Source organism: Pan paniscus, chromosome 5, assembly GCF_029289425.2.
Source record: "Pan paniscus chromosome 5, NHGRI_mPanPan1-v2.0_pri, whole genome shotgun sequence".
NCBI classification, from domain to species: domain Eukaryota; kingdom Metazoa; phylum Chordata; class Mammalia; order Primates; family Hominidae; genus Pan; species Pan paniscus.
The window spans coordinates 46285822-46308484 of NC_073254.2; the positions used below are offsets into that span (position 1 = coordinate 46285822).

The following is a 22663-nucleotide window of genomic DNA, read 5'->3' on the forward strand; positions in this document are numbered from 1 at the left end:
CCGTCTCTACTAAAAACACAAACATTAGCCGGGCATGGTGGTGAGCGCCTGTAATCCCAGCTACTCAGGAGGCTGAGGCAGGAGAATCGCTTGAATCCGGGAGGCGAAGTTTGCAGTGAGCCGAGATTGTGCCATTGCACTCCAGCTTGGGCGACAAGAGCGAAACTGTTTCCAAAAAAAAAAAAAAAGAAAAGAAATATTTTCTCCATGTAATGGATGTAAACAATGAACTCTGTGAGTGCATAGATGCTGAATCTCCTGGACCTTACCTATAAGTGACATCAGGACATCAAGCAGGATTTGTCCCTCCACCCCTAGTTGAGTCCTAAACTCCAAAACCAGCTTGTAACTGATTAAAAGCAGTTATAGTTTGCAACTGTTCCATCTGTGCTAAAGGTGTCTGAGGATCAAAAATTATGTGGCTGATTGAAACAATGAGTTCATGGGCCGGGCACGGTGGCTCACGCCTGTAATCCCAGCACTTTGGGAGGCCGAGGCGGGCGGATCACGAGGTCAGGAGATCGAGACCATCCTGGCTAACACAGTGAAACCCCGTCTCTACTAAAACAATACAAAAAATTAGCCGGGCATGGTGGGGGGCACCTGCAGTCCCAGCTACTCGGGAGGCTAAGGCAGGAGAATGGCGTGAACCCAGGAGGCAGAGCTTGCAGTAAGCTGAGATTGTGCCACTGCACTCCAGCCTGGGCGACAGGGCGAGACTGTCTCTCAAAACACACACACACACACACATACACAAAATGAATTCATGAAAATTCAAATACTTTACCCTTACCAATTTAATCATTCACAGTGACCTCACAATCAGAGAACACATGCTCTCTCCATGAACTCTCCCCTTCAAGGTACATTCACAGCCTAAATACCAGAAGTAATTTTCTTTACGAACAAATTTACTGATTGACAAATAAGCATCCACACAGGAAGAAGAATGTTAGGGTGGCTGGAAATAACAGACATTCAAATACATCACACGGTTTAAAGAGGGGCCTAGTTTTCCTGAGTCCATTCCAAAGTCAGAAACAGGATGTGAGGGAGTGTGATAGGTGGTGCATGAGACTCCTCCTCCAGAATTTCCAAGGGATGGTAACTTAGATTCAGGTCTGGTCAAGAATAATAATGATGTTTGAAGATAAGGGGAATGAAATACATGTAGAGGCATCCTAGGATGCTTCAGTTCTAAAAAGAATTAATCTACTTCTTCAATTGTGGGGCCTGTGGCAGGCCTTCCAGGCACATACCCTGTTCCACAGGCAGGCCCAGTGCATCCTCCTTGGTAGAGTTTTGTGATGATGGGGTTACACATCTGCTCCAATTCCTTTCTCTTATGATCAAACTCATCTTTCTCTGCCAGTTGATTGACCTCCAGCCACGAAAGGAGCTCGTTGCATTTATCCAATATTTTATTTTTATCAGACTCACTAATCTTGCCCTTCAAACCTTCATCACTCACAACACTCTTCATGTTAAAAGCATAGGATTCTAAGGCATTCTTTGCAGCAATTTTCTCCCTCTGGACCTCATCTTCAGCTTTATATTTCTCAGCATCCAGAACCATGCGCTCAATCTCCTCCTTGCTCAGGCGGCCCTTGTCATTGGTGATGGTGATCTTGTTCACCTTGCCGGTGCTCTTGTCCATGGCTGTGACATTGAGAATACCATTGGCATCAATGTCAAACGTCACCTCGATCTGAGGAACTCCCCTGGGTGCTGGAGGGATTCCAGTCAGGTCAAACCGCCCCAGCAGGTTGTTGTCCTTTGTCATGGCCCTCTCGCCCTCATACACCTGGATCAGCACCCCGGGTTGGTTGTCAGAGTAGGTGGTGAATATCTGTGTCTGCTTGGTGGGGATGGTGGAGTTGCGCTTTATCAGGGCAGTCATCACGCCCCCAGCCGTCTCCAGCCCCAGGGACAGGGGAGCCACGTCCAGCAGCAGCAGGTCCTGTACCTTCTCAGACTTGTCCCCCATCAGGATGGCTGCTTGTACCGCAGCCCCATATGCTACGGCCTCATCAGGGTTGATGCTCTTGTTGAGATCACGTCCATTGAAGTAGTCCTGAAGCAGCCGCTGCACCTTGGGGATGCGGGTGGAGCCCCCTACTAAAACAATGTCATGGATTTTAGCCTTATCCATCTTGGCATCCCGAAGCGCTTTTTCTACAGGCTCCAGGGTACCCCTAAACAGGTCTGCACACAACTCTTCAAATCGAGCTCTGGTGATGGATGTATAGAAGTCAATGCCTTCATAAAGTGAATCAATTTCTAGGTTGGCCTGGGTGCTGGACGACAGGGTCCTCTTGGCCCTCTCGCAGGCGGTGCGCAGCCGCCTCACGGCTCGCTTGTTCTGGCTGATGTCCTTTTTGTGTTTCCTCTTGAACTCCTCCACGAAGTGGCTCACAAGCCTGTTGTCAAAGTCCTCCCCACCCAGGTGAGTGTCCCCAGCAGTGGCCTTTACCTCAAAAATCCCATCATCTATGGTCAGAATTGACACATCAAATGTGCCTCCACCCAGATCAAAAATCAGGACATGTCGTTCTCCTTGACCTCCTTTATCTAAACCATAGGCAATGGCAGCAGCTGTGGGCTCATTGATGATTCTTAGCACATTAAGTCCAGCAATCACACCTGCATCCTTAGTAGCCTGACGTTGAGAGTCATTGAAATAGGCTGGCACGGTAATCACTGCATTGGTGACAGGGTGGCCCAAAAAAGCCTCAGCAGTCTCCTTCATCTTAGTCAATACCATCGAAGAGATTTCCTCAGGGTAGAAAGCTTTATTCTCCCCTTTGTAGGACACAAGGACTTTGGGCTTGCCTCCTTCATTAATCACTTGAAAAGGCCAAAGTTTCATATCTGATTGTACAACAGGATCATTAAATTTCCTGCCGATCAGACGTTTAGCATCAAAAACAGTGTTCTGGGGATTCATGGCTACCTGGTTCTTGGCCGCATCCCCAATGAGCCGCTCGGTGTCTGTGAAGGCCACGTAGCTGGGGGTGGTGCGGTTGCCCTGGTCGTTGGCGATGATCTCCACCTTGCCGTGCTGGAACACCCCCACACAGGAGTAGGTGGTGCCCAGGTCGATGCCTATGGCGATTCCCTTGGCAGTAGCCATGGTTCTCTGAGGCCTATGGAGAAAGAATAAGATACTGTTTTGGCAGAGTGCTTTTCAATGTTATTTATTTTTTTGAGACAGGGTCTTCCTCTGTCACCCAGGTTGGAGTACAGAGGCGCAGTCATAGCTCACTGCAGCTTTGATCTCCTAGGCTCCAGCAATCTTCCTGCCTCAGCCTCCAGAATAACTGGAGACATCATGCCCGCCTAATTTTTTTTTTTTTTTGAGACGAGTCTTGCTTTGGACTGCAGTGGTGTGATCTAGGCTCACTGCAACCTCCACCTCCTGAGTTCAAGCGATTCTCCTGTCTCAGCCTCCCGAGTGGCTGGGATTATGAGGGCACCACCACGCCCAGCTAATTTTTGTATTTTTAGTAGAGATGGGGTTTCACGGTTTCACTATGTTGGCCAGGCTGGTCTCAAACTCCTGACCTCAGGTGATCCGCCCGCCTCGGCCTCCCAAAGTGCTGGGATTACATACGTGAGCCACCGTGACCAGCTCTCTGCTTGGCTAATGTTTTAATTTTGTGTACAGATGGGGTCTCCTTATGTTGCTCAGGCTGGTCTCAAACACCTTCAGGGCTCAAACGATCCTTCAGCCCCAGCCTCCCCAAGTACTGGGATTACAGGAGTGAACATCTCGCCCAGCCTATTTTTTATTTTTTATTGTGGTAAAATACACACAAATTGTACCATCTTAACCATTTTTAAGTGTAGAGTTTGGTAGTGAGTTCAATCACAGCGGTGTTCAACCAATTTCCAGAATTCTGTTCATCTCGCAAAACTGAAACTGTATACTCATTAAGTAACTCCCGTTTTCCCCTCCCTTTATCGCCTGGTAACAACCATTTTTTTTTTCTCATTTTTTAGAGACAGGGTCCCATTTTGTCACGCAGGCTGCACTGCAGTGGTGTAATCATGGCTCACTGCAGTCTTGACCTCCCAGGCTCATAGGCTCCTTTTGTCTCAGCCTCCCAAGTAGCTGGGACCACAGGTGAAGGCCACCACACCCAGCTAATTTTTTATTTTTTTGTAGAGACAACGTCTCCCTGTTGCCCAAGCTAGTTTCTCACTCCTGGGCTCAAGGAAACCTCCTCCCACCTCCAAGTCACCAAGTGTTAGGATTATAGGCTTGAGCCAAGGCGCCCGACCTCTTTTTTCTATCTCTATGAATTTGACTACTCTTGTAACTTCATATAAGTGGAATTATACAGTATTTATCCTTTTGTGACTTTGCTTATGTCACTTAGCTTATGTGCACAGGTTTCATCCATGTTGTAACATGTCACAATTTCCTTCCTAAGGCAGAGTAATATTCATATTTATATACCACTTTGTTTTTGTTTTTGTTTTGAGACAGAGTCTCACTCTGTTACCCAGGCTGGAGTGCAGTGGCATGATCTTGGCTCACTGCAACCTCCACCTCCTGGGTTCAAGCTAATTCTCCAGCCTCAGCCTCCCGAGGAGCTGGGACTACAGGCGTGCACTGCCACGCCCAGATAATTTTTGTATTTTTAGTACAAACAGAGTTTCACCATGTTGACCAGGATGGTCTCAAACTCCTAACCTTAAGTGATCCGCCCGCCTCGGTCTCCCTAAGTTCTGGGATGGCAGGCGTGAGCCACCACCGCACCCGGCCTATATACATTTTGCTTATCCATCTCTCGATGGATACAGGTTACAGAATTTACAGAATAATGTTGCTATGAGCAAGCCTATACAAATACATGGAGACGCTACTGTCATGGCAGAGTGCTTTTTGGACAGGGTAGACAAAAGTATTCTCAGCTACTCAAAGAAGTTGGGAAGCAAGTAGCTGTATATTGTTTTCAATTTCCCAAGTGACCTAATTCTACTGTCCTGTTCCTATATATTTTACTGTGGGATTCTGTCTCTTCATGACCCAAGAGTAGTGTACATTCTGGTCTCTTCAAGAGACATCAGCCTCCACACTTGAGTTCTGCTGCCTTCCTGGGATAATATTCTCTATTAGGGGTTCACCGGCAGTAAATTCCAGTCAGGCTGAAGATGACTGCTAGAAAACCACAAGCCCTTCAGTTTTCTCAAAAGACATGGCACTCCAGACAGTATCTGTATCCTTCTCCTAAATAAAACTCCTGTTTTCTGGAGCCAATAACTGATCAACAAAGGGTTTAAGGGCGGGGCGCGGTGGCTCACGCCTGTAATCCCAGCACTTTGAGAGGCCGAGGCGGGCGGATCACGAGGTCAGGAGAACGAGACCATCCTGGCTACCATCCTGGCTACCATCCTGGCTACCATCCTGGCTACCATCCTGGCTACCATCCTGGCTAACACGGTGAAACCTCGTCTCTACTAAAAAATAGAAAAAATTAGCTGGGCGTGGTGGCGGGCGCCAGTAGTTCCAGCTACTCGGATGGCTGAGGCAGGAGAATAGCTTGAACCCGGGAGGTGGAGCAATTAGCCGGGCGCGGTGGCGGGCGCCTGCAGTCCCAGCTACTCTGAAGGCTGAGGCAGGAGAATGGCCTGAACTCGGGAGGCAGAGCTTGCAGTGAGCCAAGATCGTGCCACTGCACTCCAGCCTGGGCGACAGAGCGAGACTCCGTCTCAAAAAAAAAAAAAAATTAAAAAATAAATAAATAAAAATAAAATAAAGGGTTTAGTGTCTATCCCTCTCCACACCGCAGATTCCTAGGCCGCACTCCCTTTCCCCCGCTTCCCAGTTACCCCGCCTCCCCCTCACCCCGCCTTCCCCGCCTCCCCATTTCCCCGACAGGCCGCACTCCCTTCTCCCGCCTCCCCCATTCTGGCTGCTCCGACCAATCAATCCGAAGCCATCTTAGCTTTCCCCAAGTGCTCCTCCTACCCGGATCAGCCAACGCCCACATACCTCAGGCTTAAACCAACTAGGGAACTTTCCAGTACTTTCCCAAACAAGGACCTACTGAGCCTTTCAGGTTCACAATCAATCAGATCCCTACTGGCTCACCTAGTCTCCCGACGCCTTCGCTTCAGTTTGGAAACGTCCAGATTACGGAGCCCCAGCGAGTAGGTGGGGGCTCCCTCAATATCAAACTGCACAACCGGGGTCCCCCCACCCCCCACCCCGTCCCTCCCTGCAAATTTGAGCCGGCTCCAACTCAAACTGGCCCATGAGGTCAGAGACAGTATCTCCATTGTAACGTGGCCGGGTGGTGTCAACACAAACGCCCCCACCCTCCCCTGGACGCGCGTAACCCGCTCCCCGCACCAGCCCCCCTGCCCACAACTGCGCAGGCCCAGCAAGCCCCCACAATTAAAAGCCCAGCGCCGACCCTTCCTGTCAATTAGGCGCTGAAGCCCAGGCGGTCAGCATCGCCATGGAGACCAACACCCTTCCCACCGCCACTCCCCCTTCCTCTCAGGGCCTCTGTCCCCTCCAGTGAATCCCAGAAGACTCTGGAGAGTTCTGAGCAGGGGGCGGCACTCTGGCCTCTGATTGGTCCAAGGAAGGCTGGGGGGCAGGACGGGAGGCGAAACCCCTGGAATATTCCCGACCTGGCAGCCTCATCGAGCTCGGTGATTGGCTCAGAAGGGAAAAGGCGGGTCTCCGTGACGACTTATAAAAGCCGAGGGGCAAGCGGTCCGGATAACGGGTAGCCTGAGGAGCTGCTGCGACAGTCCCCTACCTTTTTCGAGAGTGACTCCCGTTGTCCCAAGGCTTCCCAGAGCGAACCTGTGCGGCTGCAGGCACCGGCGCGTCGAGTTTCCGGCGTCCGGAAGGACCGAGCTCTTCTCGCGGATCCAGTGTTCCGTTTCCAGCCCCTAATCTCAGAGCCGAGCCGACAGAGAGCAGGGAACCGGCATGGCCAAAGCCGCGGCGATCGGCATCGACCTGGGCACCACCTACTCCTGCGTGGGGGTGTTCCAGCACGGCAAGGTGGAGATCATCGCCAACGACCAGGGCAACCGCACCACCCCCAGCTACGTGGCCTTCACGGACACCGAGCGGCTCATCGGGGATGCGGCCAAGAACCAGGTGGCGCTGAACCCGCAGAACACCGTGTTTGACGCGAAGCGGCTGATCGGCCGCAAGTTCGGCGACCCGGTGGTGCAGTCGGACATGAAGCACTGGCCTTTCCAGGTGATCAACGACGGAGACAAGCCCAAGGTGCAGGTGAGCTATAAGGGGGAGACCAAGGCATTCTACCCCGAGGAGATCTCGTCCATGGTGCTGACCAAGATGAAGGAGATCGCCGAGGCGTACCTGGGCTACCCGGTGACCAACGCGGTGATCACCGTGCCGGCCTACTTCAACGACTCGCAGCGCCAGGCCACCAAGGATGCGGGTGTGATCGCGGGGCTCAACGTGCTGCGGATCATCAACGAGCCCACGGCCGCCGCCATCGCCTACGGCCTGGACAGAACGGGCAAGGGGGAGCGCAACGTGCTCATCTTTGACCTGGGCGGGGGCACCTTCGACGTGTCCATCCTGACGATCGACGACGGCATCTTCGAGGTGAAGGCCACGGCCGGGGACACCCACCTGGGTGGGGAGGACTTTGACAACAGGCTGGTGAACCACTTCGTGGAGGAGTTCAAGAGAAAACACAAGAAGGACATCAGCCAGAACAAGCGAGCCGTGAGGCGGCTGCGCACCGCCTGCGAGAGGGCCAAGAGGACCCTGTCGTCCAGCACCCAGGCCAGCCTGGAGATCGACTCCCTGTTTGAGGGCATCGACTTCTACACGTCCATCACCAGGGCGAGGTTCGAGGAGCTGTGCTCCGACCTGTTCCGAAGCACCCTGGAGCCCGTGGAGAAGGCTCTGCGCGACGCCAAGCTGGACAAGGCCCAGATCCACGACCTGGTCCTGGTCGGGGGCTCCACCCGCATCCCCAAGGTGCAGAAGCTGCTGCAGGACTTCTTCAACGGGCGCGACCTGAACAAGAGCATCAACCCCGACGAGGCTGTGGCCTACGGGGCGGCGGTGCAGGCGGCCATCCTGATGGGGGACAAGTCCGAGAACGTGCAGGACCTGCTGCTGCTGGACGTGGCTCCTCTGTCGCTGGGGCTGGAGACGGCCGGAGGCGTGATGACTGCCCTGATCAAGCGCAACTCCACCATCCCCACCAAGCAGACGCAGATCTTCACCACCTACTCCGACAACCAACCCGGGGTGCTGATCCAGGTGTACGAGGGCGAGAGGGCCATGACGAAGGACAACAATCTGTTGGGGCGCTTCGAGCTGAGCGGCATCCCTCCGGCCCCCAGGGGCGTGCCCCAGATCGAGGTGACCTTCGACATCGATGCCAACGGCATCCTGAACGTCACGGCCACGGACAAGAGCACCGGCAAGGCCAACAAGATCACCATCACCAACGACAAGGGCCGCCTGAGCAAGGAGGAGATCGAGCGCATGGTGCAGGAGGCGGAGAAGTACAAAGCGGAGGACGAGGTGCAGCGCGAGAGGGTGTCAGCCAAGAACGCCCTGGAGTCCTACGCCTTCAACATGAAGAGCGCCGTGGAGGATGAGGGGCTCAAGGGCAAGATCAGCGAGGCCGACAAGAAGAAGGTGCTGGACAAGTGTCAAGAGGTCATCTCGTGGCTGGACGCCAACACCCTGGCCGAGAAGGACGAGTTTGAGCACAAGAGGAAGGAGCTGGAGCAGGTGTGTAACCCCATCATCAGCGGACTGTACCAGGGTGCCGGTGGTCCCGGGCCTGGCGGCTTCGGGGCTCAGGGTCCCAAGGGAGGGTCTGGGTCAGGCCCCACCATTGAGGAGGTAGATTAGGGGCCTTTCCAAGATTGCTGTTTTTGTTTTGGAGCTTCAAGACTTTGCATTTCCTAGTATTTCTGTTTGTCAGTTCTCAATTTCCTGTGTTTGCAATGTTGAAATTTTTTGGTGAAGTACTGAATGTAACGTTTTTGGTGAAGTACTGAACTTGCTTTTTTTCCGGTCTCTACATGCAGAGATGAATTTATACTGCCATCTTACGACTATTTCTTCTTTTTAATACACTGAACTCAGGCCATTTTTTAAGTTGGTTACTTCAAAATAAATAAACTTTAAAATTCAAGTGATGCCTTTTATTCCTTTATTTGGGGGTCAGTAGGGTCTGCATAGGTTGTTTTTCCCATAGCGTCTAAAATGGAATGGCATTTTTGCTTCCAGCAAGGGCAGATTTTGCAGAGGTGTGGCTATTGTAATGTGATCCATTTGTGTTAGACAAATGGTATCCTCCAGTAAAGCCTCTTGATTCTGGCCAGGAGTGGTGGCTCAAGCCTGTAATCCCAGCACTTTGGGAGGCTGAGGTGGGCAGATCACTTGAGGTCAGGAGTTCCAGACCAACCTGGCCAATGTGGTGAAACCCTGTCTCTACTAAAAACACAAAAATTAGCTGGGCGTGGTGGTGCGTGCCTGTAGTCCCAGGGAGGCTGAGGCAGGAGAATCGTGTGAACCCAGGAAGCAGTGGTAGCAGTGAGCCGAGATCACGCCATTGCACTCTAGCCTGGGCATCACAGCAAGACTCCGTCTCACAAAAAAAAAAAAAAAGTAAAGTTTGTTGATGCTGACTGGGTTTAGCCTGAGGGTACAGAAAAAGTTTAACACCTGGGAGGGTAGCCTTAAAGTGATGTTTGTGTAAGATTGGTCTCAAAAGAGGTGGGAGGGGGGCGGGGATGTTTCTGCAAAAGTGGTCAAAAAGAATGCAGTTAGATGGGAGGCCAGTGCTCCTACCTCCTGTAGATACACCTGATATGCTCATGGACTTGATATTTAATCTAGATTCAACATGGAATGGAAGGAGTGTCCTAAATTTCAAAGTGAAAAAACGGGTACACTCACTGGCTTGCTGAGTTATGCACATGTGCTTTAGTTGTCATCTTTTAAAATGGAAGGGTTTGGCTCGATGCCTCTCTTATGACTGAAAGCATACTGAAATAGAAATGCCACATTCTTAGCAGTTATCACTTACAATTTAAGTACGCCAGTGAGCACCCGAGCCAGGAAGACCTACATACAGACTTCACTCCCATGCACTTTCCCTTGGAGATGCTTCATGCCCCAGCCGCTAGCATCCTAGAAGTAATTCCCTCCTCCTTGGAAAACGCCCACTACAATCCTTAAAGCTCCCGGAGTGAGCCCTTTTAAAAATAAATTGTATCTGGCCGGGCGTGCTGGCTCATGCCTGTAATCCCAGCACTTTGGGAGGCTGAGGCAGGCGGATCACCTGAGGTCAGGAGTTCGAGACCAGCCTGGCCAACATGGTGAGACACCCCCCCCCACCCACCTCCTGCACTAAAAGTACAAAAATTAGCCAGGCGCGATGGTGTGCGCCTGTAATCCCAGCTATTCGGGAGGCTGAGGCAGGTGAATCGCTTGAACTCAAAGGCAGAGGTTTCAGTGAGCCGAGATTGCGCCACTGCACTCCAGCCTAGGTGACAGAGCGAGACTCCATCTCAAAAAATAAAAATTGTGTCGGCCAGGCGCAGTGGCTCATGCCTGTAATCCCAGCACTTTGGGAGCCCGAGGTGGGTGGATCACCTGAGGTCAGGAGTTCAAGACCAGCCTGGCCAACAGGGTGAAACCCCATCTCTACTAAAAATACAAAAAATTAGCTGGGCGTGGTGGCGGGCACCTATAATCCCAGCAACTTGGGAGGCTGAGGCAGAAGAATCGGTTGAACCCAGGAGGTGGATGTTGCAGTGAGCCAAGATCGTGCCATTGCACTCCAGCCTGAACAATGAGTGAAACTCTGTCTCAGTGAATAAATAAATAAATAGTATCTAAGGGCGATGAAAATGTTTTGGAACCAGAGTTGACGGTTGCATAACATTGTAAAGGTCAAGGCTGCAGTGAGCCATGACTGTACCACTGCACTCCAGCCTGAGCAACAGAGTGAGACCCTGTCTCTAAAAAAAAAAAAGAAAAAAAATCAATTGTATCAATATTACATTAAAGCACTTTATGAGCTTATGTGTACCTCAAAGCCCATCAAACCATTCACTAAATACTTGTTATGAAGAAAATCCAGTGTTATGGGAAATGATACATACAAGTAGACCTTGCTTTGGAAGTTTGAAAATAGAAAATAAATATGAAATGCTTAGGTTTCCAGGCCAGTCTACAGAGGAACATTTATCTCTTATGGTAGTTAAACTGTAGTACTGTGGACTCTGGCCACAATGTAAATCAATCTTCATGGGAATATGCCTTTGCTATAGGACCTCCTCTCCCCTTCAGAGCTGCAGTAGCATTTGTGACTCTGATCTGCAGACCCTGTAGTGACTCTAAACCAGGAGCAGCTACCACTACTGTGGCATGGAGTGGGGAAAAAGGTAATTGGAAAAGGGTGGAGATGGGGAAGGACCTACCAAACGCCTTTGTTGACACAGTAGAGAAGTCATCAGACATAACATTGAATGGAGGCAATAAGAGAGTTCCTATGGCCCTATCAAGCTTATTAATAGGTGTTTTAACAAGAAATATGTAAAAATTATTACTTGTCGGCCGGGCGTGGTGGCTCATGCCTGTAATCCCAGCACTCTGGGAGGCCGAGGCGGGTGGCTCACTAGGTCAGGAGTTCAAGAGAAGCCTGGCCAAGATGGTGAAACCCCACCTCTACTAAAAATACAAAAATTAGCCAGGCGTGGTGGCGGGCGCCTGTAATCCCAGCTACTCAGGAGGCTGAGGCAGGAGACTCACTTGAACCCGGGAGGTGGAGGTTGCAGTGAGCCGAGATCGCACCACTGCACTCCAGCCTGGGCGACAGAGCGAGACTCCGTCTCCAAAAAAAAAAAAAAAAAAAAAATTGTTTGCCTGCATACCCTAGCACAGAGTACTGTACCTTGAAATATTCACTTTGTAACCTCAAGAAAAGACGTTGAGGGAGCTGTGGAATTAGCAAAGAGAATGCAGTGCCACCCGTAAACAGAGTGATGTTTTGAGCAGCAGAGGAACTTTGAGGGAGGAAAGTGCAATAGGAAAAATAACTGCAGGTGTGGAAAAACAAATATAAATATCTTCTCAATTCCAGTCATCTCCTACCTTCCTATACCAGGCCTCAGAAGGCAGCAGGCTATGATAATAAATTTGATTTTATATGGCTTTGAACCCAGGATTTTATTTTATAACATATACACTTACTGTTATTCCTGGTCTTCAAGAGTTCTTGTCATCCTCAAAAAGACAAAAAAGGTACCAAAACAAAAAATTAACTACAGTATTTTATAGATGTGAGAGAAGTGGGCAGAAATAATACAGCTTTAGGCTAAAAAAGGAAATGAGGTTATTTCTTGGGGGAGCCAATATTGGCGATTTCTGAGGGAGCGATCCTTACGTGAATATAAAAAATTGTGACAGCCACCATTCCTCCTGCTAACTGATCTAATCCATCCCCTTGGGAAACGCCCCTGAGGTATCTATCAGGTGTAGTTCAGCCAGAGGGAGTAAACCCACCGGGCCCTCGTCCTTTCCTAGCACCACCATTTAAAGGGATGTTTGAGGGGTAGGGCAGCGGAGCATTCCAGACACGGAGTTAAACCCGCCCCACCCCGCTGGCCCACGTCCAGCCCGATCAAGAATTGGAGGAGAGAGGAGCAGGGCGTGGTGGCGCGGGCCTGGAGTCCCAGCTACCCGGGAGGCTGGGGCGGGAGGATCGCTTGAGGCTGCAGTGAGCCGTGATTGCGCCACTGCACTCCAGTCTGGGCGACAAAGCGAGACCCTGTCTCAAAAAAAAGTGAAAAAAAAAAAAATTAGAAGGGAGGGCACCAGAGGAGGGCTGGAGCAGGTTCACAGGTTGGGACTACGGAGGAGCCCAGCAACCGAGAATCACTCCTGAGGGTCTAATTTTCTTACTCTCCTGATGCCTCACGGGGCGAGGGACTAGAACGGGGCGCTGAGCTGGCTGTAGACAAAAGCCAACCGACTCCATCCCCTACACTCCCAACAGTCGCGCGTCCCCGCGCAGACGGGTGCGCGCTGGCCGCGGGCGGTGGGGACCTTCTCTTCTCGCCTCTGGCCACCCAATGCATCTGATTTAGTTGTATGAAAGTTACAAAACTCTCCAATATTTTCGTCTTGTAAATTACCTAGTATGAGAGAAACTCGAAAGGTCCTTCTTTCTTTCCTCCTTTAATCCCTTTTTGGAAAAAAAAAAAAACATCAGAAAACGCAGGAGTCGGATAGGCAGCCCCGAAGCCAGCCCCGCCCTCAGGCCCCAGCGGCCCCGCCTTTCCCCCCTCCCCCCCGCACTCCCCACCTTTCCTCCCCTTTGGCTGAGGCTTTTTCCCCCGTCGCTGGCTCTGCCCGAAGTTTCTAGAGTTTTCTGACCTTCAAGGCGAGAAATGCTGTGTCATTCTTAGGGACACTCCCCAACAAACTGCGCCACCCGAGTCTCTCCCTCCTCTCGCCAGCCGGCCCTAAAACATCAAGGTTAGTCAGGACTCTATATTTAACGTCCGGAAGATTCTGTGAACTATATGCCAACCTTGCCCTAGTAACGGGGCTCCCCCCTCCTTTCCCCTCTTTCTGCTGGAGCAATCTGTTCTATCGGAAAGGAGAGGCAGGGCTGGGAGAGCTGGAAGGTGGGGAAGGCAAGAGCTTGTAGGGGCCATGGTCTTGAGTCCGAAGAGCAGAGCAGCAACCAGGACGGGAGTCCCTGGCTGATCACATAACCCGTGGTGCCCTTAATGCGCGCAGAGGCCAACACTGTATTCGTTTTCCTCTTTAGAGAATAAAACAATTAGGTCTAACCACAAAATTAAAAGCAAACAAAACCCAGTTAGGTTGATGAGCCAATGTGGGAAGGAGTACAAAATGAGTGTCAGAACCCGTGGGTCCAATCACCGGTTCTGTAACCTGTCATCTGGGTAACCAGATCAAGCCACTGAACTTCTTTGATCCTTGGTGCTGTCTTTGAAAATGAAAAGGTTTGACTGAATGGCCTGTGCCCGCAGATCTTAGGACAGTTTTTACATTAAGCTGAAAGCAGCTGTAGTCCTAATAATGGTCCCCAACTTTTAAACACCTAAATAAGAATGACTACGAGTCATATCCGAGAGTGTGGGATCCCCAATAAAAGGAGGGAGAAGATCATATTCTCTTTGATCATGTAGGGAAAAAAAAATTTTTTATTTGAGACAGGATCTCTGTCTCCCAGGCTGAAATGCAGTGGCGTGATCATAGCTCACTGCAGCCTTGACCTCTTGTGCTCAAGCGATCCTCCTGCCTCAGCCTCCCAAGTAGCTGGGACTACAGGCACCTGCCACCACGCCCAGCTAACTTGTAAAGTTTTTAGTAGAGATGGTGTCCCACTATGTTGCCTAGGCTGATCTTGGACTTCTGAGTTCAAGTGCCTGCCTTGGCTTCCTAAAGCACTGGGATTACCGACCTGAGTCACCACACGCAGTCCAGTTATTGTTAATTATGTTTTAGAGATGAACACGTCGAAACTTGTGTTTAGTCAATGTACAAGTACTTCCTTGTTGAAAAGAAAAACAGCCTCACCAAAGAAGTAGAGCGCAGATGCAAATCCAGGATTTTCCCTTCCCAGATTTTTTCTTTCCATGCTGCTAGAAATGGCCAGGGTTCTCTTTGTCATTGAAGCATTTGTCATTCATTCAGTTAAGAATGCCTGCCTCTAGATTTCATATCAATTAACTCTTTTGCTTTCATTTAAGTTCATTTGGATGAACTTAAAATTATACCAGCTTTTTAAAAAAATTTATTATTTTTTTGAGACAGAGTCTTGCTCTGTCACCCAGACTGGAGTGTAGTGGTGCGATCTCAGCTCACTGCAACCTCCACCTCCCAGGTTCAAGTGATTCTCCTGCCTCAGCTCCTGAGTAGCTGGGATTACAGGTGTGCACCACCACGTCCGGCTAATTTTTGTGTTTTTAGGAGAGAAGGGGTTTTGCTATGTTTGCCAGGCTGGTCTTGAACTCCTGACCTCAGGTGAGCCACCCACCTCGGCCTCCCAAAGTGCTGGGATTACATGCATGAGCCATCGCGCCCGGCCTATACCATCTTTTAAAATGAACAAAATTAAGAAAACTACTGTTTGAGGAACTATAAAAAGGAGAGGGAGAAGGAAGGAAAAGACCCTGCAGTGTCAGCCTGAAGAAGGCTCTCTTACCCCACACTGCTGTAGCAATTATGTTCTTGGCACTCCCTCTTCAGTTCTCTTGTCTCTTTGAAAGCATCTGACCTGGCTTTCACTTTGGGGACTCTGAGCTCTGATCCTTCCAAACACAGAATCCAATAAAAACCTAATTCTGAAATTAATCACATTAAAGTTCTGAAAAATATCCTGGGGTTCTTATATATTCACCTTAGACAGCAATTAAACTTGTGACTGGATTTCTGCCTTGGGAAGCATCCAGTCTGAAAGGAAAGAAAAGGCCGGCGTGGTGCTTCATGCCTGTAATCCCAGCACTTTGGGCGGCCCAGACGGGCGGATCACTTGAGGTCAGGAGTTCGAGACCAGCCTGGCCAACATGACGAAACCCCCTCTCTACTTAAAATACAAAAATTAGCCAGGCGTGGTGGTGTGCACCTGTAATCCCAGCCACTCAGGAGGCTGAGGCAGGAGAATCGCTTGAACCTGGGAGGTGGAGGTTGCAGTGAGCTGAGATTGTGCCATTGCACTCCAGCCTGGGCGACAGAGCAAGACTCTGTCTCAAAAAAAAAAAAAGAAAAAAAAAAGAAAATTCAGGTGACCCTCTCCTTGTCAGGAAATGGACAAGGAATATGTATGTGTGGGTTTCCAGTCTAGTCCACAGAGGCTTCACTTAAAAGCTAGGTCAACTATAGCACTGTAGACTCTGACTAGTGTGACTGATTCAAGAAAAACAGCATTTATATTGGATTTTTCTGCTATCCGGAGAGCACCCAAGATTTGGGGTCCCAACACCACATCTACTTGCTAGGCAGTTGAGACAGTGATGCCCTTTGCTTCATGCCAATAGAGAGGTTTTTTTCTCCCCCTCTCCCACCCCCCGCCCCCCACTTTTTATGTTTCTCAGCAGAATCAGAGAAGTATTTTATTTTTGAGAAGGAGTTTCGCTCTTGTTGCCCAGGCTGGAGTGCAGTGGCGCGATCTCGGCTCACCGCAGCCTCCGCCTCCTGGGTTCAAATGATTCTCCTGCCTCAGACTCCCAAGTAGCTGGGATTACAGGCATGCGCCACCATGCCCAGGTAATTTTTTTTTTTTTTTTTTTTGGTATTTTTAGTAGAGACGGGCTTTCTCCATGTTGGTCAGGCTGGTCTCGAATTTCTGACCTCAGGTGATCTGCTGCTTCGGCCTCCCAAAGTGCTGGGATTACAGGTGTGAGCCACTGTGCTGGCCTTTTAAATTGTAGATTTGGAAGGAGGGAAGGAATGAATCCAGACCTGCCAGTAGTAGCAGTTGATGGTGAGGAAGTTTCCAGAGGGAGGGGTGAGGTTAAGGGTCTCTGGAAGTGTTGATACACTGTGCAGCTAAGATGAACATAGTTTGGGAGAATCTCCAGCCAGACATTTCATAGAGAAATGTTTGGGAAAATTCCTGAAGTTTGACCGGTTTGACTAGTTTAGAGAGGTGATTCATTAGGGAGCTAAAGCTGAATGTGAAAGTTATCACCTACCTGCACATACAGACACACACATATTGTTAAAGCAATTTATTTGCAACATGAGTTTAGATCAGTGAATTATAAACAAATGAATACCCTTAAATTCCAGGAAGAGGTGTTTTGATAGTGGACAGGTGTGTGTGTGCAGGTGTGCATATGAAAAGTGCCAATTGAGCAAAGTGTTTAAAAACAGCATTATTCCTTCATCAGTAACTTCTTCCTTTCATTTGTGCTCAAGGAATATCGCCATGGCAATGAGGCTATTTTTTTTTTCTTTTTTTTTTTTTTTTGTGGTAGGTTGTAAACACAGTACTATTGCTTCAACCCCCTCACATTTTCCTTTCAGACGCCTAACAAAGGGTCTTGCATTCACACTAAGAATGAAGGAAAAAAACAAAGGGAAAGTAAATTACTAAATGCAACCGTATTTAAAACAGGAGGAAGGAGAATCCGCAGGAAGTTGGAATCTAGGATAAAAACTTAGACACATTCAGCCTGGCCAACATGGCGAAACCCTGTCTCTATTAAAAATACAAAAATTAGCCCGGCATGGTGGCACATCCTGTAATTCCAGCTATTGGGGAGGCTGAGGCAGCAGAATTGTTTGAACCCCAGGGGCAGAGGTTGCAATGAGCAGAGATCTCGCCACTGCACTCCAGCCTGGGCGACAGAGTGAGACTCAGTCTCAAAACAAACAAACAAAAACAACAGGCCGGGAATGGTGGCTCACGCCTGTAATCCCAGCACTTTGGGAGCCCGAGGTGGGCGGATCACGAGGTCAGGAGTTCGAGACCAGCCTGACCAACATGGGGAAACCCTGTCTCTACTAAAAATACAAAAATTAGCCAGGCGTGCTGGCGCACGCCTGTAATCCTAGCTACTCAGGAGGCTGAGGTAGGAGAATTGCTTAAACCCGGGAGGCGGAGGTTGCAGTGAGCCGAGATCATGCCACTGCACTCCAGCTTGGGCGACAGAGCGAGACTGTCTCAAAACGAAAACAACAAACTTAAGACACATAACCTGAGGTGTTAAGAGGAGCTAGTAACTAGAACCTGGGTCCCAACCCCTCCTGCTTTCCAGCATCACTCCACACAGTTTGCTTAAAGAGGGCCACCTGCCAAACAGCTGTAGTATGTGATGTTAAAGAGAGCTAAACACCCCCCGCACCTCCCTCCCAGGGTCACCATCTTGTTAAATTTGACCTAAAAACGGTAACAGCTTAGGGGTTTCAGGGACAGACAGAAAATCTTACTCGGGACTGTGAGGTCCTAGTTCTACACACTGTCCAGGAGTGAACCAGGAATTGAGAAAGTAGGAAGGAGGTGTCCCAGACCCCAAGCTAGGAATGGGGAGGGAAATGGAGGAATCCAAAATGCCTGAAGGACGGCCTACATACTAAGGAAAATTTTTTTCTAACTCCTGGTTGCAGCTGAGGGGAGCGGCTGAGGGCGGGGACAGGGGTGCGGCGGACCCACCGCTCCCACTACCCGACCAGCGCCTCCTTTCCTCCTTGGATGGGTGCCCCTGTCTTGCTAAGAACTGCCTGTTTACACAACTGCTTTCCTTGTGAAAATTTAAAGGCTCCTATTCCCAGTTGTTCTATCCTTGTAGGTTAAAGATTATGTCAAAAACTATATTGCATTATCTCTTTCCTTCTCCTTCCCATTAAGACGGAAAAAACATCCGGGAGAGCCGGTCCGTTTTTCAGGCAGACTAGGCCATTAAGTGCCTCGGAGAAAGGACCCAAGGCTGCTCCGTCCTTCACAGACACAGTCCAATCAGAGTTTCCCAGGCACATCGATGCACCGCCTCCTTCGAGAAACAAGGTAACTTTCGGGTTCTGGTTGTCTCCAAAGTCATCCGACCAATCTCGCACCGCCCTAAAATTACAAGCCCAGAGAGGGCCCTTCCTGTCAATTACCTACTGAAGGGCAGGCGGCCAGCATCGCCATGGAGACCAAACACCCTTCCCACCACCACTCCCCCTTTCTCTCAGGGCCCCTGTCCCCTCCAGTGAATCCCAGAAGACTCTGGAGAGTTCTGAGCAGAGGGCGGCACCCTGCCCTCTGATTGGTCCAAGGAAGGCTGGGGGGGCAGGACGGGAGGCGAAACCCCTGGAATATTCCCGACCTGGCAGCCTCATCGAGCTTGGTGATTGGCTCAGAAGGGGAAAGGCGGGTCTCCACGACGACTTATAAAAGCTGAGGGGCGAGCGGTCTGGAAAACGGCCAGCCTGAGGAGCTGCTGCGAGAGTCAGCTTCCTCTTTCGAGAGTGACTCCCGCGGTCCCAAGGCTTTCCAGAGCGAACCTGTGCGGCTGCAGGCACCGGCGTGTTGAGTTTCCGGCGTTCCGAAGGACTGAGCTCTTGTCGCGGATCCTGTCCGCCGTTTCCAGCCCCCAGTCTCAGAGCGGAGCCGACAGAGCAGGGCACCGGCATGGCCAAAGCCGCGGCGATCGGCATCGACCTGGGCACCACCTACTCCTGCGTGGGGGTGTTCCAACACGGCAAGGTGGAGATCATCGCCAACGACCAGGGCAACCGCACCACCCCCAGCTACGTGGCCTTCACGGACACCGAGCGGCTCATCGGGGATGCGGCCAAGAACCAGGTGGCGCTGAACCCGCAGAACACCGTGTTTGACGCGAAGCGGCTGATCGGCCGCAAGTTCGGCGACCCGGTGGTGCAGTCGGACATGAAGCACTGGCCTTTCCAGGTGATCAACGACGGAGACAAGCCCAAGGTGCAGGTGAGCTATAAGGGGGAGACCAAGGCATTCTACCCCGAGGAGATCTCGTCCATGGTGCTGACCAAGATGAAGGAGATCGCCGAGGCGTACCTGGGCTACCCGGTGACCAACGCGGTGATCACCGTGCCGGCCTACTTCAACGACTCGCAGCGCCAGGCCACCAAGGATGCGGGTGTGATCGCGGGGCTCAACGTGCTGCGGATCATCAACGAGCCCACGGCCGCCGCCATCGCCTACGGCCTGGACAGAACGGGCAAGGGGGAGCGCAACGTGCTCATCTTTGACCTGGGCGGGGGCACCTTCGACGTGTCCATCCTGACGATCGACGACGGCATCTTCGAGGTGAAGGCCACGGCCGGGGACACCCACCTGGGTGGGGAGGACTTTGACAACAGGCTGGTGAACCACTTCGTGGAGGAGTTCAAGAGAAAACACAAGAAGGACATCAGCCAGAACAAGCGAGCCGTGAGGCGGCTGCGCACCGCCTGCGAGAGGGCCAAGAGGACCCTGTCGTCCAGCACCCAGGCCAGCCTGGAGATCGACTCCCTGTTTGAGGGCATCGACTTCTACACGTCCATCACCAGGGCGAGGTTCGAGGAGCTGTGCTCCGACCTGTTCCGAAGCACCCTGGAGCCCGTGGAGAAGGCTCTGCGCGACGCCAAGCTGGACAAGGCCCAGATCCACGACCTGGTCCTGGTCGGGGGCTCCACCCGCATCCCCAAGGTGCAGAAGCTGCTGCAGGACTTCTTCAACGGGCGCGACCTGAACAAGAGCATCAACCCCGACGAGGCTGTGGCCTACGGGGCGGCGGTGCAGGCGGCCATCCTGATGGGGGACAAGTCCGAGAACGTGCAGGACCTGCTGCTGCTGGACGTGGCTCCTCTGTCGCTGGGGCTGGAGACGGCCGGAGGCGTGATGACTGCCCTGATCAAGCGCAACTCCACCATCCCCACCAAGCAGACGCAGATCTTCACCACCTACTCCGACAACCAACCCGGGGTGCTGATCCAGGTGTACGAGGGCGAGAGGGCCATGACGAAGGACAACAATCTGTTGGGGCGCTTCGAGCTGAGCGGCATCCCTCCGGCCCCCAGGGGCGTGCCCCAGATCGAGGTGACCTTCGACATCGATGCCAACGGCATCCTGAACGTCACGGCCACGGACAAGAGCACCGGCAAGGCCAACAAGATCACCATCACCAACGACAAGGGCCGCCTGAGCAAGGAGGAGATCGAGCGCATGGTGCAGGAGGCGGAGAAGTACAAAGCGGAGGACGAGGTGCAGCGCGAGAGGGTGTCAGCCAAGAACGCCCTGGAGTCCTACGCCTTCAACATGAAGAGCGCCGTGGAGGATGAGGGGCTCAAGGGCAAGATCAGCGAGGCCGACAAGAAGAAGGTGCTGGACAAGTGTCAAGAGGTCATCTCGTGGCTGGACGCCAACACCCTGGCCGAGAAGGACGAGTTTGAGCACAAGAGGAAGGAGCTGGAGCAGGTGTGTAACCCCATCATCAGCGGACTGTACCAGGGTGCCGGTGGTCCCGGGCCTGGCGGCTTCGGGGCTCAGGGTCCCAAGGGAGGGTCTGGGTCAGGCCCTACCATTGAGGAGGTGGATTAGGGGCCTTCGTTCCTTAGTATGTTTGTCTTTGAGGTGGACTGTTTGGACTCAAGGACTTTGCTGCTGTTTTCCTATGTCATTTCTGCTTCAGCTCTTTGCTGCTTCACTTCTTTGTAAAGTTAAGTTGTAACCTGATGGTAATTAGCTGGCTTCATTATTTTTGTAGTACAACCGATATGTTCATTAGAGTTCTTTGCATTTAATGTTGATACTGTAAGGGTGTTTCGTTCCCTTTAAATGAATCGACACTGCCACCTTCTGTACGAGTTTGTTTGTTTGTTTGTTTGTTTGTTTGTTTTTTGCTTGGCGAAAACACTACAAAGGCTGGGAATGTATGTTTTTATAATTTGTTTACTTAAGTATGAAAAATAAAACGTTAAACTTTTTCTTGTCTGTTAATATGTGAAGATAATGGATATTTGGGGAGGGATAGTGTCTGAATACCATCTATTTTTATAGCCTGAAAAGAACAGTACTGCTGAAGAGTTATACGTGTAGGAGTTAGGGCTACACATATTTTTGTTTGGGCTTAATTGTGGGCCTTAAGAGAAATTGCAGGTGCCCGTCTTGATTAGAGTGGGGCTTGTTTCAGGGAAAAGTCGGATGGCAGCTGCAAAACGGTATTGGAGGGGTGGCTGAGGTGGGTTCACTGGGGCGGGGAGGGGAGGGGTGGTGCTGAGATGGGATTATGGTGGTTTTCTCTCCCTCTTCCACTTAGTGAGCGGACTCCACAAAAAAATGCTCACTTTTTTTTTTTTTTTTTTTTTTGAGACGGAGTCTCACTCTCACTCTTGTCGCCCAGGCTGGAGTGCAGTGGCGCAATCTCAGCTCACGGTAACTTCCGCCTCCCGGGTTCAAGCGATTCTCCTGCCTCAGCCTCCTGAGTAACTGGGACTACAGGCGCTTGCCACCACGCCTGGCTAATTTTTTGTATTTTTGGTAGAGATAGGGTTTTACCGTGTTAGCCAGGATGGTCTCAATCTCCTGACCTCGGCTCATATTCATTTATATGTGGAATCTAAACAGTAGAACTCAGAAGCAGAGAAGTGGTGGTCACCAAGGGCTGTGGGATGGGGGAATGGGGAGACGTGCAAGGGAAACAAAGCCTTAGTCAGGAGAAATAAATTGTATTTTTCTTTTTTTTTTTAAACGGGATATTGCTCTGTCACCCAGGCTGGAGCACAGTAGAGCTCACTAGTCTCAAACTCCTGGGTTCAAGCAATCCTCCCACCTTAGCCTCCTGAGTACTGGGTCTACAGGTATGTGCCATCATGCTCAGCTAATTTTTTGTATTTTGTAGAGACGAAGTCTTGCTGTGTTGCCCAGGTTGGTCTCGAACTCTTCAGCTCAAGCGATCCCCTTGTCTAGTCCTCCCAAAGTGCTGGGATTATAGGCGTGAGCCACTGTGCCCTGCCAGTTTTTGTGTTTTTTTTGGGGGGGGCGGTGGGTGGAGGGTATATATTGCATGGCATGGTGAAAATAGTTAATAGTGTATTGTATATTTCAAAATTTCAAATGTTCTTATCACAAAAATATTTGAGGTGATATGTTAATTAGCTTGATTTAATTACTCCATATTGTGTTAATAACTACTTTGTACC

General features: G+C 50.8%; 3 protein-coding genes across 7 annotated transcripts; 2 read left to right on the forward strand and 1 right to left on the reverse strand.

Annotated features, from left to right (window-relative positions):
- Positions 1–779: 779 nt before the first annotated feature.
- On the reverse strand, positions 780–13418 carry HSPA1L (heat shock protein family A (Hsp70) member 1 like). 5 transcript variants are annotated; one of them, XM_063604813.1, is made up of 4 exons: positions 13350–13402; positions 13180–13229; positions 12236–12268; positions 780–3146 (listed from the first exon to the last, which is right to left on the reverse strand). In XM_063604813.1, exon 4 carries the CDS (start codon positions 3131–3133, stop codon positions 1208–1210), a length of 1926 nt encoding a protein of 641 aa, XP_063460883.1. In that variant the 5' UTR covers positions 3134–3146; positions 12236–12268; positions 13180–13229; positions 13350–13402; the 3' UTR covers positions 780–1207. The 5 variants fall into 5 exon arrangements, with proteins under 5 accessions (XP_063460883.1, XP_063460884.1, XP_034817666.3 ...); XM_063604814.1 differs by lacking the exon at positions 12236–12268 and having other exon boundaries at positions 13350–13418; XM_034961775.3 differs by lacking the exons at positions 12236–12268; positions 13350–13402 and having other exon boundaries at positions 13180–13253.
- On the forward strand, positions 6954–9167 carry HSPA1A (heat shock protein family A (Hsp70) member 1A). The gene has a single exon (XM_034961779.3). It carries the CDS (start codon positions 6956–6958, stop codon positions 8879–8881), a length of 1926 nt encoding a protein of 641 aa, XP_034817670.1. The 5' UTR covers positions 6954–6955; the 3' UTR covers positions 8882–9167.
- Positions 13303–21448, forward strand: HSPA1B (heat shock protein family A (Hsp70) member 1B). The gene is made up of 2 exons (XM_003831785.7): positions 13303–13522; positions 18372–21448. Exon 2 carries the CDS (start codon positions 19137–19139, stop codon positions 21060–21062), a length of 1926 nt encoding a protein of 641 aa, XP_003831833.3. The 5' UTR covers positions 13303–13522; positions 18372–19136; the 3' UTR covers positions 21063–21448.
- The last annotated feature ends 1215 nt before the right edge of the window (positions 21449–22663 follow it).

What these genes read in the sequence shown, in the direction of transcription:
- HSPA1A (XM_034961779.3), top strand. Translation starts at nt 6,956, where the DNA reads ATGGCCAAAGCCGCGGCGATCGGCATCGACCTGGGCACCACCTACTCC.
- HSPA1B (XM_003831785.7), top strand. Translation starts at nt 19,137, where the DNA reads ATGGCCAAAGCCGCGGCGATCGGCATCGACCTGGGCACCACCTACTCC.
- HSPA1L (XM_003831548.6), bottom strand. Translation starts at nt 6,288, where the DNA reads ATGGAGATACTGTCTCTGACCTCATGGGCCAGTTTGAGTTGGAGCCGG. An exon ending in CGAAGGCGTCGGGAGACTAG is followed by an intron (nt 3,147 to 6,100) that starts GTGAGCCAGTAG and finishes CTTTCTCCATAG; the next exon opens with GCCTCAGAGAACCATGGCTA.